We start from the raw sequence: 14,198 nt of genomic DNA on the forward strand, positions 1-14,198 counted from the left end.
CGATTTCATTCGGTTGACCATAGAGACGTTTCCGCAGCAAGAAGAAGAAGAAGAAGAATCGAACAAACAAACAAAAAAAGGGAGAAAAAAAAGCCGAAGGAAACGGTCTCGCTGGATGCCTTCTTCTTCCTCCGGTGGCGGTAAACGTCATCGATCTTGATCGCCGGCCGCGTAACGACTGCCGATTGTGCTCGGACACGACGGGCCTGAATAAACGCGGAAGAATCTGGGACGGGACCCCCCCCCCCTCTATCCGTATCTCTGTCATCGCTGGATACGTCGTGATAACCGATGATATATGGCCGATTGTTCCAAGCCGAACCGCGAATCTTCGGGAGCGCGCGCGCGCACGCGCACGGCTGACCCAGATCTCTCGCTTGTTCCCGACGAATGATGACGGTCAATACGACGCGGCGTTACCGTTTTTCGTTCGCGCGCGCACCGTGCGCCGCGGCGCGCCGCGCATCGTCGTCGTCCCAACCGTCCCCGTCGGGACGAAAGCGTTCCGTGGGGGAGATCGCGAACCCGGCGTGGGCAGCAATTTTTCTCGAGTGACAAATGAAAGTAATCTGTTAGCCGCGGGTACGCTTGCGGGGGAAGCCGGCCGAAGGGAGCGCGTCGTGTACCCGGTTGTACGTCGGATTTTCTGAAAGAACTGTTTCGCAACGGCGCCGGTTTTCTTTTCACTTTTTAATTGGTCGGCGTGTTGCGACGCTCGCGATGCCGACGGACGTCATCCAGCGGTTCTGATGAACGGTATTAATGCCGCGATTAGAGGAGACCGTTGCCCAAGAAGAACTTCTGCCGCGTTCTCGCCTCAACTTTTTCCAAAGTCCCTTCTATTCTAACTTTTTTTTCTCTCGGACGATTTTAATATTTTATATAACGATTTTTAATAAGAGAAAAGAAACATGGATTAGAATTTAAGATAGAATAATTAAAGAAAGAGACCTTGTATCTTTTAAATAATGCGGACAATTTTTATTTTGCATGAGAGTTCGCAGTCTAATTGCAACATGCAAGTGATTCAATTTAGCGAAATTTATCGACAGAAAATATCGAGAGACGATATTTCATATCGAATTAGAAACATTACAGTCGCGGGTTTCGTTGTGGGAGACTCGAAGCGCGAGCGTTGGGAATTTTTCAAGCGCTCGATTAATAGCAATTAATTTTATATAAAAATGATAAGTTATAACACAATGGCGGTTTTATTGAAAATTCTGCGTGGCTGGCTGCCGCGGTATGTGGAAAATGTAATATTATCTCGGATATGTTCGGTTCAAATTTTAATAGCCGCTCGGGAATGCGTGGTGAATTGCATGAAAATAGAGAACGCGAGCGGGCATTGCTGTTCGCGCGCGTGTGCAATACGGATACGGCGGGGGGGCAGCAGTGTCGGTAGCTTTGCTCGAGTGATTTCAATGCGTGGTCGTGCGGTGTCGCTGTGGGTTACGCATAGCAAGCAGGAGCATTCCTCGTAAGACATTAATTCAACGATTCGGATACTTTTGCTTATCGTTCTTACAATCATATCTTGCGAACATAATCGCCAATAACCCGTGAGCATCGATAAAATCCTAGAAAGATTTTATTCGCCGTGATCGTTGGACAAAATAATTAAAACAAGGCCGACGCAATTTTAAATCTACGGCACCGTAAACCAACGCAGGTACACGTGATCAGCGAAATAAAACTAGTACGATATGAAAATTCCATGCGGTAGAAAAATTAAAATTCGGAACGCCGTTAATTCGCTTGTTTGCCTTCTCTCGCGCGGGGCTGAAAAATTCCCCGCGCGGACGCATGAAAAATTCGCTGGTCGGCTAACAACGGTGTTCGAATTAATTCGAGCACGAACCCGCCACTGTTTGTACACGTGGGAACATCGTGCCCCACCCACGAGACAATCGATCCTTGTTAGCAAGGTGTCGATGAGGCGCGCCCTCCGCCGTATCCGCGAATCATTAGGCACGGCCGGTAATTTGGGAATGGGTTTATCGAGTTTATAGAGATCGGGGCGCGATAGCCTGCGTCGCTATTAGCACGGCTCATTATTGTTCGCGCGGGCCCGGAACGCGGCCGGGGAGGTTAAACAAGCACCGGTGAGAGGTTTTCTCGGATTTTATCTTGACGCGGACACGCCTTGCGTTCGATTCTACGAGCTCGCGCCTACTACCCGGGACAATGTACTTCTCCCCGCGAACAAATTGATTAGTATAACGCCGCCGGTAGTGGCGTGCGTGCGTGTGTGCGCGCGCGCACGCGATCCCCGGTCCGCTTCGGATCACCTTGGACGCGCTGGGGTCCGGACGGTTTCTGCGATGACATTCGTAAACCGCCGATTAAATCGGCTTTAACGATCTCCGTCCGCTCGGGGTACCCGCTCGCGTAGATTAAACCTCGCTCGATCGATATCTTAATTAACCTCCCGACCGATCAATTAAGTCGAAAGACTTGCTCATTTTTATCGTGGCCGAACACGCGAGCGACGCCGCCGTGGTTTTCGACACGGGGACGAGACGCGAAGAATTTTATCGGGTGATGATGTCAGCTAGAAACATCGATGCCGGAGAGTGGTATCGTCGTGGAAAGTACTTGTATGGAAAGATAGAGCCTGCTAGACAGTGTAAAAACTGAAGTCTCGAGGTTGAAGTAGTCCTCGTGATGATCCGTGACACGAACTTAATTGATCCATCGCCGAGACCGCTGAAAAACAGAGTTGCTAAGATGTTGGCCGACGAGTCGGCCGTGTTGACCCGAGGCGGCCTTCACGATCGCCGGACTGCCGATCTTCTCTACGTTCTCGCAGTTCTCTGTTCCACCTATTCGTCTTCATCGTGAAGACGTAAAATTGGTTATTAACGATTTTACTCCGTAACAAATCTTTCTAACGAATAATTTAGCGTAATCGAATTAATTTTTCTTAACAGTGCTTTAACTTGATCAAAACCTAGAACATCCAATCATAAACCAATAATCGTCACTTCAAGCACATGTACAATTATACTAACTTCCGATGCTGCAATTGCATTTGTCCACATCGATGCAATAGAGGACGTAGTTATTTTATGACTTATCTAGACAGACAATTTCTACGAAGAGGATGGGATAGGAAACAAGATAGTCACTAGTTTTTTTTTGTGTAATTTTCACTCGTTCATATTATTTTTCATTCGCTTCAAGACAGCAAGATAGTGACGTTGTCTATGTCAGCCAAAAATTGTTTACACAATGTTAATTTGTTCCAAAGAAGTGAAGAGATCGATGTTATCCATGTTGCCAAAGTTGCATACATTTTAATTTGCTGCAGGTGAGAGAAGAAAGCAGCGTGGCGTGAACTATCCAAAAATTGTTCACATAATTTTAACTCTTTGCAAAGAGAAGAAGACATAAAGGTTTCCTACGATAGCTAAATATTGTCCATATAACTTATTCCAAAGAAGAGAAGAGAGTGCCATTGCCACTGTCCAAAAGTAGAATCGCATAATTTGAACTTGTTCCGAAGAAGAGAGGAAATCGTCATCGCTTATTTTACCAAAAAATTATTTGTATAATAATTCTGACTTGTTCCAAAGAACATAAAGAACATAACCTTAACTTATTCCAAAGAAGAGAAGAGAGTGCCATTTCCTACACTGTCTAAAAGTAGTATCGCATAATTTGAACTTGTTCCGAAGAAGAGAACAGATCGCCATCGCTTATTTTACCAAACAATTATTTGTATAATAATTCTGACTCGTTCCAAAGAACATAAAGAACATAACCTTAACTTATTCCAAAGAAGAGAAGAGAGTGCCATTTCCTACACTGTCCAAAAGTAATATCGCATAATTTAAACTTGTTCCGAAGAAGAGAAGAGATCGCCATCGCGTATTTTACCCGAACCTTGCCCGTACGATAATTCTAACTTGTTCCAACGAAGAGAAGAGAGCAGCGTTGCCTAGCCCTAATTGCGACTAGGCGGCCCCTAGAGCGACGGTGGAAGAGCTAACAGAGACTATTTTGCTCGGTATTCCAGGTGTATCCCGGATGGCGGGGACGTTGGTTACACGATGACGGAACTGCAGCCGTCGCCGCCAGGATATCGAGTCCAGGATGAGGCCCCGGGCCCACCTTCCTGTCCTCCGGGCCCGTACAAGTACGCGAGTCACGGCCACGGGGCCGAGCCTACCAATTTCAAGAGTGCCACGTCGTATCCTCCGGAAGGCTATGCCCTCAAGCAGAGTCCGTCCCGCGCGGCGCTATCTAACGAGTACTATAGGCGCAGAAACGACGGCAGGAGGTCCGCGGAGGAGCACGAGCCAGCCAACAGCACGGCTAAGAAAGCCGCGGCTCCCGGTTACAACGAAAGTCACAAGAAGAATACTGCTGGCTACAAAAACGACAGCGGGTACGCAGCCACTCCAATCAACCCCTCGACTCTCTTCTTCTTCTTCTTCTTCTTCCTCTTCTTTCTCCTAGAAGTCTTGCTCCTCTCTGCTTTCTTCTTCTTCTTCTTCGAGTTGCGCCGAACGATCATCGATGACGAGCATCGATGACTACTTTTAATACGTTCTCCATTGGTTTCTCTAATAGGCTTTCAAACCTGAGAATTAATAGGGCCTGATAATCTATTTTTTTCGAACATCTTCTCCGGCCTGTCCCGGGGAGGTAAATCGGTCCCTCGGGTCAATTGTGAACCGTAGAGGGTTAAAATATGGGGCCGGTGGTCGTGCGAAGCGACGTCAGACCGCGGAAACGCAATTTATAGAGCACTCGCCGGCGATGTAGTTTCAGTGGATAAAGTACGAGGCTCTGTGAAATCTGATGTATGCATCTCTCGCCGAACTGTATTTGCTGATGAAAAACTTGTGTGCGATGTATCTAACCTTGCGTGAGATCGTAAATTATGCTCTTTACGAGGACTTTTACACGGGTATTAAATGAATGAAATATTTAGGAGATAGTCTTTCCTTACAATCTTTCGTTTAATTAAACGACTGGATGCATTTTTGAAAAATTCTTCGCGACTGGTATTTTATATTTCGAATAATTCGTTCGATTTTTCTATGGTATATCACTTGTTCTGCAACGATTCAAGATTACTTTTATTTTAGTAGCTAAAAAAGCTCCAATGATGTTCGAAAAGTTTCATTTAAGCTTTCCTGTATGTTTTATTAATTTGTACTTCTAACACCGTCGAAACAATCGAACCGTTTCAACCTTATCTTTCGTAAATACACATCGAAACAGCTATCGCGACTAACTTTGAATACGATTCGCCGCGTACGAACGCTCCGCGTCCCTCCGGGGGACAATATACGGAAAAATCTGTATTTACATAAACATCCGCGGTCTATTCTCGGCGGCACGACCGCATTTCAGCACAATGCTGTACAACCGTACGAGCAGCCCACTGCATTCGCTCGGCGCTTTATCTGCAATGTAAGCGCACTTACACACCGATAAGCGGCCGCTGCTCACAGCAATAAAGTCATACCCGTGAACCGAGCAGCGAACGAGGGAGGGGAGGGGAGGGCGACCGTGTTGCGACAAGTGTTTATGATAGGAGAGAGAGAGACCGTGGCACGGTTCCTCGAAGGGTCAGTCCCGGAATCAACCCCTATTACACGGGAATTAATTGTTCCGCTAATGAGAAACAAGTTTCCACGGCCGTGCGGTCTATCGGGCGGCTTCTTCTTCTTCTTTTTTTTTTGCGGGGGCCAGATAAGAGGATACCGTTTGGCAGCCAATTAGACGTTTCTGTATTAGTCCCGACACACTTAGATTTCGCGATAGGTCGAACGGCTCGCCTGCGCTGTTGCGATGCTCCCGTCGTTACCGGGGTCCAGGAACGATGCTTGCAATTATTGCCTGATTATACGTGATTCCAGTTACGCTGAACTTGTTGACTATTCCATAAATTATGCGGCGGCCACGCATCCCGGTAATAAAGTGGTTCAATGACATCGGGAAACACCGCGCGAGAGAGAGAGCGAGAAAAAGAGAGAGAGAGAGAGAGACCCGTTGCCGAGAGCCGTGGCAGCTACCGGGACCACGAGCGTTTTACGAGTGATTCATTCAGCTAATCCGGCTAGAGGTCGCGCCCAGATACCGCCGCGTCTTCCCCGTCCCCGAAGCACCGTGTCGCGAAAATAATAATCGCCGTGCCGGCGAGAATGTTCGCGGGTAGGGGGAAAAAAACTTATCGACATCAATCGCGACGAATAAGAAATTAAGAATCTCAATCTGCCCCGTTCCCGGCCCGCGAACGCATAAAATCCGCAGACCAATAATTACGGAAAGCCAGCCAAGTTCGCTTGTCGGTGAGGCATCCCCGATTCGCTTAGGAGGCTGGCTTTTAATGGACTGCGTCGAGTTTTCTTATTTTTCGACGGTAATCTGAACGCCGACGAGATTACACTGTCATTTTGCGTCGACCGCCGGTGCTAATGAATATTGATTACGATGGCCGCGGTGGGGAATTTGTTTGTTGATTGTGTCGGAGGCGACATTAGCGGACGCGGTTGACAAATTGGGGAAACAGTTAGGGTGCCGCGAACCGTGTGGGGTAAATCTTGTATTTTTGTTGATGGGGCGTTACTGGAATGCGTAATTTTATGGGGTGGGTTTATTATAGGAGTTCCGACGTGCAACATTTTTCTCTTGGCCCGACTCTGCTATCGCGCGCTCATTTATCTTATAAATTGCTCGGCCGGCAAAAACTTTCTATTATCCGACGTTAATAACGTTTCCACTCTGTTTCTCCTGTAAAAAAACCTCGCGCATAGTAAAAACAATTTTTCTCTCAACGCTATCGTTAAACGCGTCCCTTGGTTCTTGTAAAAGCCATTTGAAGATCGAAGTGGAAGGGAGATCAAGCGACAGAATTATTCTGTTTGTTAGGAAATTTTTCGTAATAAAAATTCATTATAATATATTTCGATTCATTACAATATATTTTAATTCATTATAATATATTTGTCTTCTATCTGAAAAATATAGAGGAGATCAAAATAAGACTATCTGCACAGCACATTTATTCAGTTACATTATTCAGTATTTACAATTTGAATGTAGAAGATTGACATGCAATAAAACTTCGTAAAATGAATAAGTAAATCAATTTAAATAATAATAGTCTATCTGTGTTTGCAGTAGACCTTGCAACAAGAGATAAAAGTATAGTCATTGTTATCAGAAAGAGCGAATTAATGATAAAAATAAATAATTTTCTCAATCTAAGTAATGAAAGAAAATTGTCTCTATAAAATTGTTTAAAAATAGAATCTCTTGCCGGGGAGAAAAAATTAGAAATTAGGAATAAAGAGAAGCGAAGGGTCGAAATGAAGAGAATGTTTTCTCTGTTGGCGCAGGTATAGCGAGAGCGTCGGATTCGACAGTTTCACGCTGCCCCTCAACGAGAGAGACGAGGCATCGCCACCGCCAACGCCGCCAGTCCGAGACGCTTCCAGCCTCAAAGGCGTCTGCTATGGGCCTGGCCACGAGAAGTACCCATCGTGGCCCAGCGCGCCGGAGAGACACCCCGACGAGGACGTTCACGGCGCAGGTCACAACAGCGGATCCCATCGTTCCAAGTCCTGGACCGATCACACCAATTACCCGAAGGAGAAGCCAGCCCAATACACCAGACCGCACACGAAGAGGCCCAATCCTGCGTTCACGCAGCAGGTAGAGTTCATCCCTACGCCATACCTGTGATTAGTCCCGCACAAGAAACCGCTCTACGATTTTTCGAAACCGAATCTTCGTGAACGCTTCAGCCACCGTGGCACGACCAATCATAGGCAGATGCTAAATTAACCGTGCAATTTTATACTTTTTTCTTATTCCTCTCTGTTCGCGTGTTCTAAGCTCGGGTTCGCTGACAGCGGAACATTCTATTCACAGAATTTCACAGTGCTCGACGTGGTAAATTGTTAGCAAGATTTCTAACCTTCGTACGCTTCTGTAAATTCGATCGTTTCTTGGTTTTAAATACCGTGGCATGTTCGATTATTACACATATAATTCTAACGATTTTTGTGTGTTTATTCTAAATTCTTTATTTACGTTTTGCATCAACTTTTTTGCTTCAACTCGATTAAATAAAACATGAAATATTGAAGATATTAGAGTGACAATAAATTTTTTAGTAAGTTCACCGACGAAGTATTATGCTGTTACAAGTGTTAGATCCTGTCCAAAGATACATTCACGATACATATTGAAGCGACGACTTATTTTTAAATCTAGGCGAATAGCTGAGTGACTCACGTGTGAGTCACGCTATAGGCAACGTGTTGATTTAGGAATTACGTGTCGTTAGCAGCATCATATATTAAATTCACACGTCAAATGAGAAGAAAATGCAAGTTATAAAACCAGTATAGTTGTAAAACCATATTGTCACATTTTTAAAGAGCAATTTTGCTTCGTCTAACACCAAGAAATTAACGAATTTAATAATTAATTAAATTAAAACATAAAATGGAGAATAATGGACTGAAAATCGGTATGATTAAATAGTTTCAACATTTAATCGAATACAATTCTGAAGAAGCGATATTATTGTACGAAACCGATAGGACGACCCAATTTCTACTCTCCCCGCGAGACCATTGACTCATCCTCGGTGCTCGCACGAAAACGTTCTCGGATACCGGCACGTTTCGACGAAAGCGATACGTCACCGTGCCAATTACGTTTTGTAAGGTAATTCGTCCGTGGACGTGTCGGCGGCGGCGAAGCATTCGCGGCGTCGCAGTCGGTTACGAAATTGAAAACTCATTTGCAAGGAGCCGAAGCACTTTCGACGGTGTTAACGAGTCACGAGCAAGAGGAGGGGCCGGTCAGAGGGAGGGCAGGGCGGAGGAGAGGCGTTATCGTTCCGTTTCCAGAGCGTTTTAATCGGCGCGCGAGGTTTCACGGCGGGCCCCCGGGGGGAAGTTTAATTGGGCCCCGGGGAACGTGTCGCGTTAAGCATCGGGGTCCCCGGCGTAGGTCGGAACCTTGGCGGGGTCCGTTGCTGCGCCCTAAAACGACAGAGACAATTAATCTCCCGCACCCGCACCCTCCTTTCTCTCTGCGGGTGACATAATCGTCGCCGGCCGGCGAAGTAGGCCAGCGGTTTCGTGGCAAACACGGGAACGGCGTTGTTCGCCGCATGGGGTCAACGGGGACCCCGTGTCGGAGGTAGGCGAGTTTCGTCTCGAAACGCGATGGGACGGGCGTGCCGGATTTATTCGCGAATAACGTGGAACGGTTTTATCAACAGTGAACGAACCGAGTAATTTTCTATCGTTTTCGTATTGAATTTATAAAGAAGGCTATCATTTATGGAATAATTTTTTTGTGATTATTAATATATTCTAGAATTTTATATTGGTCGGTAAACGTTTAGTTTAACTAAAGATTTTATTATAAACTGCGTCTATAAAAGGAACGCTATTAGATATACTTAGATTTCGCGAGATTTTTATTAAAATATAAGCTTGCGCAAAGAAATTTATTGAATCGTTTCTTAAGAAAGAGTTTTTATAATTTCGACAGTGTGAAGATGAAAAATGTGAGATTCGTCAAAATCGAACCATCCACTTTCAAATTCTTATAATTGAGATTTTTCCTCTACTAGAATAAGTCACGTAATATTACAAATTAACTCGCATTTTCGTGTGCGAACTAAAAGATTAAAATATCCACGTCGAACAACTTCGTTTTTACTTCTGCTGAAAGATTATTCCAATATAAATACCTCGCGGACCGGATTCCGCTCTTTCCAATACACGCCGCGAGACGGCATCGGTCTCTTAATGCGCCCGTAAATTATGCGAATTTCGTTTTGCTCGATGTAGGACTTCCGTATTAGCTGGCGTAATTAGATCGTTGCGTTAGGTTTTCAATCGAACGATGCGCCTCGTGCACCCCCCGGTAAAAGAAACGGGATAACTCGGCTTTAACAGCCGGATTATGGTCCCCGGTGAATCTCGCGTACGATTACGCAACGAATTGCCTACGCAGCCGGCGTGCACGCGGTTCGGACAGCAACTAGGGAACAGTTACCTCGAATGGCTCTTAGACCGAACAACGATTTTCCTCGTTGCAGCTGAAGACCGTCATGGAGCGGTGCGAGAAGATCCCGGCAGAGACTTTCGAGTCGCGGAACAGGGCCAACGTGGAAGAGGAGCCGAGATTGTGGCCCCGCGTCGATCGCGAGGGAAAAGCGCTGGGCGATGAAGAGTACGTCGTCCCGTCGCCGCCGGAACGCGAGCAGCAGACCGCTCAGACCCTCAGCCATGCTGATCTGGAAGCTTACGTTAGAAGCTACCAGGATCCCCAGGTGTCCCAGGTGAATACCAAATCATTTATTTTCAAACGTACTCTTCTTTCTGTGTTTTATTTAATTTTATTTAATTCAGTTGGCCAACATTTTTATTTATATTATATTATATTATACTATACTATATTATAGTACAGCTTTATTTAATTCAGGAAAGTCTCATATAACATTCACATGAATTCTTTTCCTAATACTGACTAGACTTTGATGGTATTAACTTTTATATTAACCCATTATTTCATCATTATTTTAAATTCGTTCTTTTACATCTAAGCCTTTCAATAAATATATGCTCACAATATACAAACAAATTTCCTTTTTCCTCGAAAAAATTATTGCAATGGAAAAATGAATTATCATAATCGTTAAAATAATAGTTTAGCAACAGGTGAATATTATGTATTACATTATTCTTACATTTTATTTTATATCGATTAGCAAAGAATGTGTTTAAATTCGAAAGTGCTGTTCTAACCACGCGTTGAAGTCTCCCGCCAGATGCGTCTATCCATGCGTTGAAGTCACCCGAGAAACACGTCTTGCGACGCATTGAAGTCTCCGAGACAGTGCGCGCCTAATCTTGCATTGAAGTCTCCCATAGCGATACTCCTGCGTTGATTGTATCGCGCAAAACTTTTCGAACAATTAAAAATTGAGTTTTTATTTAAAACGTTGCTTCTATAGTTTAGATGCGACTAATCGCTTCAGGTTGTTGTTTTAACAAAATTTTTCTTGGCGCAGGTGGACATATACAGGGAGGCCACACTGACACAAGCAGGCCTCGAGGAGTACACGAGGGTGCAGCACTCTCAACAAGCCAGCTACGCACAATCCGAAGGCTACCACAGTTATGTTTCCAGCGTGGACTCCACGACGAACACCCCGTTCCTCGACAGGTATTGATAATATTCTTCAACGCTTTTCGCTGTTTTAAACAATTTGTTTGAATTCTTTATCTTCTGGATAAGAATATCTTTGTTGGAATTATTAAGACATTTGACGATGATTTAACAACTCAACCCCTATAATCGCTGAAGATGTTGTTAGGTTCAAGTACCATTTACTTTCACAGTCAAAACTCAAACATGATGAATCGAACTATGTCGGTTGTTTCTCTTTCAGATTACGAAGAGACAGCGAGGCAGTGGCACAAAGGCCGACTTCCACCTGGGAGGACACCTCGAGAGAGGGGAGAGACAGCGTGGTGACCACCTCGAGCGGCAGTGCCTCGAGCAGCGAGACCCTGAAATGGCACGGATCGATGTCTGACGTGAGCGTGTCCAGCGGTCTGCCGGCTCGCCAGAGTACGTCGGACCGCTGGCACCACGGTTCAATGTCGGACGTCAGTAGCGTGAACGGCGGGATCTTGCCGCAGAAATCGAGCAACGGTTGCCACGACAAATGGCAGGGCTCTATGAGCGATGTGAGCAGCACCGGGCTGTCCCCGACCACGAAGGGCAGACACAGCGAGAAATGGCCCGACAAGTGGCAGGTGACGATGAACGACCGGAACAAGCAGAACCAGGGTAGATCCAGCTTGCCTGCGGTGATCAGCCATTGCAGTTCGTCGACGAACGTGGCCGACGTCTCAACGGTTCGGGAGAGCAAGTGGCAGGAGTCGAACATCGACGAGGAGTCGCTGGATAAGTCGCAGACGAGTTCCGAATGGGACGGTTCTATGAGGATCGAGAACGATAAATATGGATCGCTGGCGCAGCCTATGCCGCAGAGCCCTATTCGCCAGCAGCCGACGAGTCCCCAGAGCCCAGAGGCATGGAACCCGATCCACGGGTCCATGTCCGACGTCAGCCAGTCCAACGGACTGTCTTGCAGCAAGCAGCTGATCGCTCACAGCGCCAGAGTGCAGACGCCGCAGAGACATCATTCGGAGAGCGTCCTCTACTTGGATCGCGAGAGGAACCAACGAAAACTGTACCCTGTCAGCACCACGCAGCCTCAGGAGCCTGTCCAGACCTCAAGGTACCATAATAAAATTCGGTTCACGTCCGTTCAATCTGTGAATAATAAAAGAATAGTAAAAGAATAGCGAATAAATAAAGAAGTATTCTACATCTGATTTTCTTTTTCCAGGATCTCGTCAACCCAGCCGCCCCAGATGTCCGTGGCAGAGCGCATAAACGAGCTAGAGAAGCAGCAACAGCAGCAAATGCGCTATACCTACCTAGACCCCGAGAAACGTCACCGAGTCTCTGACCCTACGCTGAAAGCTATCCAGAAGAAAGCATTGCTGTCCTTCTACGAACGTCATCATCAAGCTTCTTGGCGGTCAGAGCCACAATTGGCCCAGGGAACAGCTCCAGCCCCGCAGAGTCCGCCGCCGCAGCCACCACCCCGTCCTAGACCGTCGTCTTCGAGACGAGCCAGCTCTGCTTCCGACTATGCCAGCGGTGCTTGGCGAGAGAACGCCAACAGAAGTCAAAGCCAGGGTAACGGGGACCTGCCGAGTCCCAAGCATCAGCACAGCAACAGCTGCGGCAGCTTGTCCACGGATTTGCTGGGTCCGGTTATAGTCGGGCCGGCTATATCCATCGACGACTGGGTGCCAGAGAGGCCGCCCAAGAAGCCGCACTTGAGGAACGTGTACAACGACCGGGTTCCTAGCCCAGACTTGCCTCCACCCTCGCCACCAACGGTCACCGAGAACGAAGTCCACGATTGCGACGATCCTCTGCCACCTCCGCCGCCAGAACTCAGCGACGACTGCTTCACGGACACTCAAAGGAAGTCTAATCACCATCCAGAGGAGACGAAGGCTCGGGACAGGTCCTGCGATAGACACAAGCTGGAGAGACACTCGATGAGAAGATCCAAGCACGGTAGTAACAAGAGGGAGCACGATAAGTCCGCCTCTTCCGGGAAGTCGTCTCCCAACTCCCCTACCAAGACCCCGCAGGAACAGGATCACCAGTTCGTGAGAGCCACCATAGCCCTGAAACACGCCGAGTCGGAGCTAGTTCTCGAGAACGGCGTCTCCGCCGGGTTCGCTACTCATAGAATGGTGGCTACAGGCAGGTCCAGTTTGAGATACCCGTCTACGCAGAAGCTGATGGTGAACGGGAGAGTGACGCCGGCGAGAAGGATATCCGAGGAGCGCTCGTTCGCCAACAGACCCCCGGCGCAGCTGCCCGATCTCATTTCCCAGCGGTACAGCGACTCTGGGAACCAGAGGCCAGCACCGCAGGTCCCGGTAGAGCCGAGGATCATCAGGCAGGAGTCTATGAGAGTGGACAGTTCCAGGCTGGACGTCTCCGGTTTACTGAGAAACGAGTCTTCTCAGAGACTGGAGTCGTCTTCCGGCCAGAGACCTCAGCCGCAGGTGCCCAAGAGCGTCGACAAGAGTTCCTCCGGCAATCAGGCCAACCAATCGACTAGACCGAACTATCTACCTGTTCCCGAGAACCAAAAGAGTGCCTCCAAGTACCTGGAAGCCGGAGGGCACGGCTTCTCGATCGGCAGTCCGGTGAAGACGGGCTACGAGGCCAACTCCAAGATGTTCCCGGCGGAGTCGAGTCCCCAGAAGTACCACGAGCCACCGAAATACGTCGGGAACCACCACCAACGCCACGGGGACGCAGCCCAGAGGAACTACTACGCCCTGCCGCCGAAGTACATCGACGCTCCGAAGCAGAAGCCTCAACCGCAGTGTCCCCCCGAAAGATTTAGCGGCTCCGGGTCGCCCAGCTCACCACCTCCGCCGCTCGCGCCTCGACAGAACACTCCTGGGAGGAAGTCGCTGCCGCCACCGCCGAGACCTGCGCCCCCGCATGCTGTCCAAGGGTGAGTTTTATGAATTCTATTAATTGCGAACGTTCGACAACCTTGTCAATTTTATGGAGGATAAGACAACCTCGCGCGA

General features: G+C 47.5%; 1 protein-coding gene across 3 annotated transcripts in view; it reads left to right on the plus strand.

The window, feature by feature from the left end:
• Shrm (shroom) overlaps window positions 1–14,198 on the plus strand; it is a 324,250-nt gene that overhangs the window by 213,776 nt on the left and 96,276 nt on the right. For all 3 annotated transcript variants that reach the window (XM_078185664.1, XM_078185665.1, XM_078185666.1), the window contains 6 exons: window positions 4,022–4,393; window positions 7,359–7,674; window positions 10,088–10,330; window positions 11,063–11,217; window positions 11,444–12,301; window positions 12,413–14,119. In XM_078185664.1, the coding sequence (XP_078041790.1) occupies window positions 4,022–4,393; window positions 7,359–7,674; window positions 10,088–10,330; window positions 11,063–11,217; window positions 11,444–12,301; window positions 12,413–14,119 (3,651 nt within the window). The remainder of the gene's footprint in view (window positions 1–4,021; window positions 4,394–7,358; window positions 7,675–10,087; window positions 10,331–11,062; window positions 11,218–11,443; window positions 12,302–12,412; window positions 14,120–14,198) is intronic.

This window comes from Augochlora pura, chromosome 7 (genome assembly GCF_028453695.1).
Source record: "Augochlora pura isolate Apur16 chromosome 7, APUR_v2.2.1, whole genome shotgun sequence".
NCBI classification, from domain to species: Eukaryota; Metazoa; Arthropoda; class Insecta; order Hymenoptera; family Halictidae; genus Augochlora; species Augochlora pura.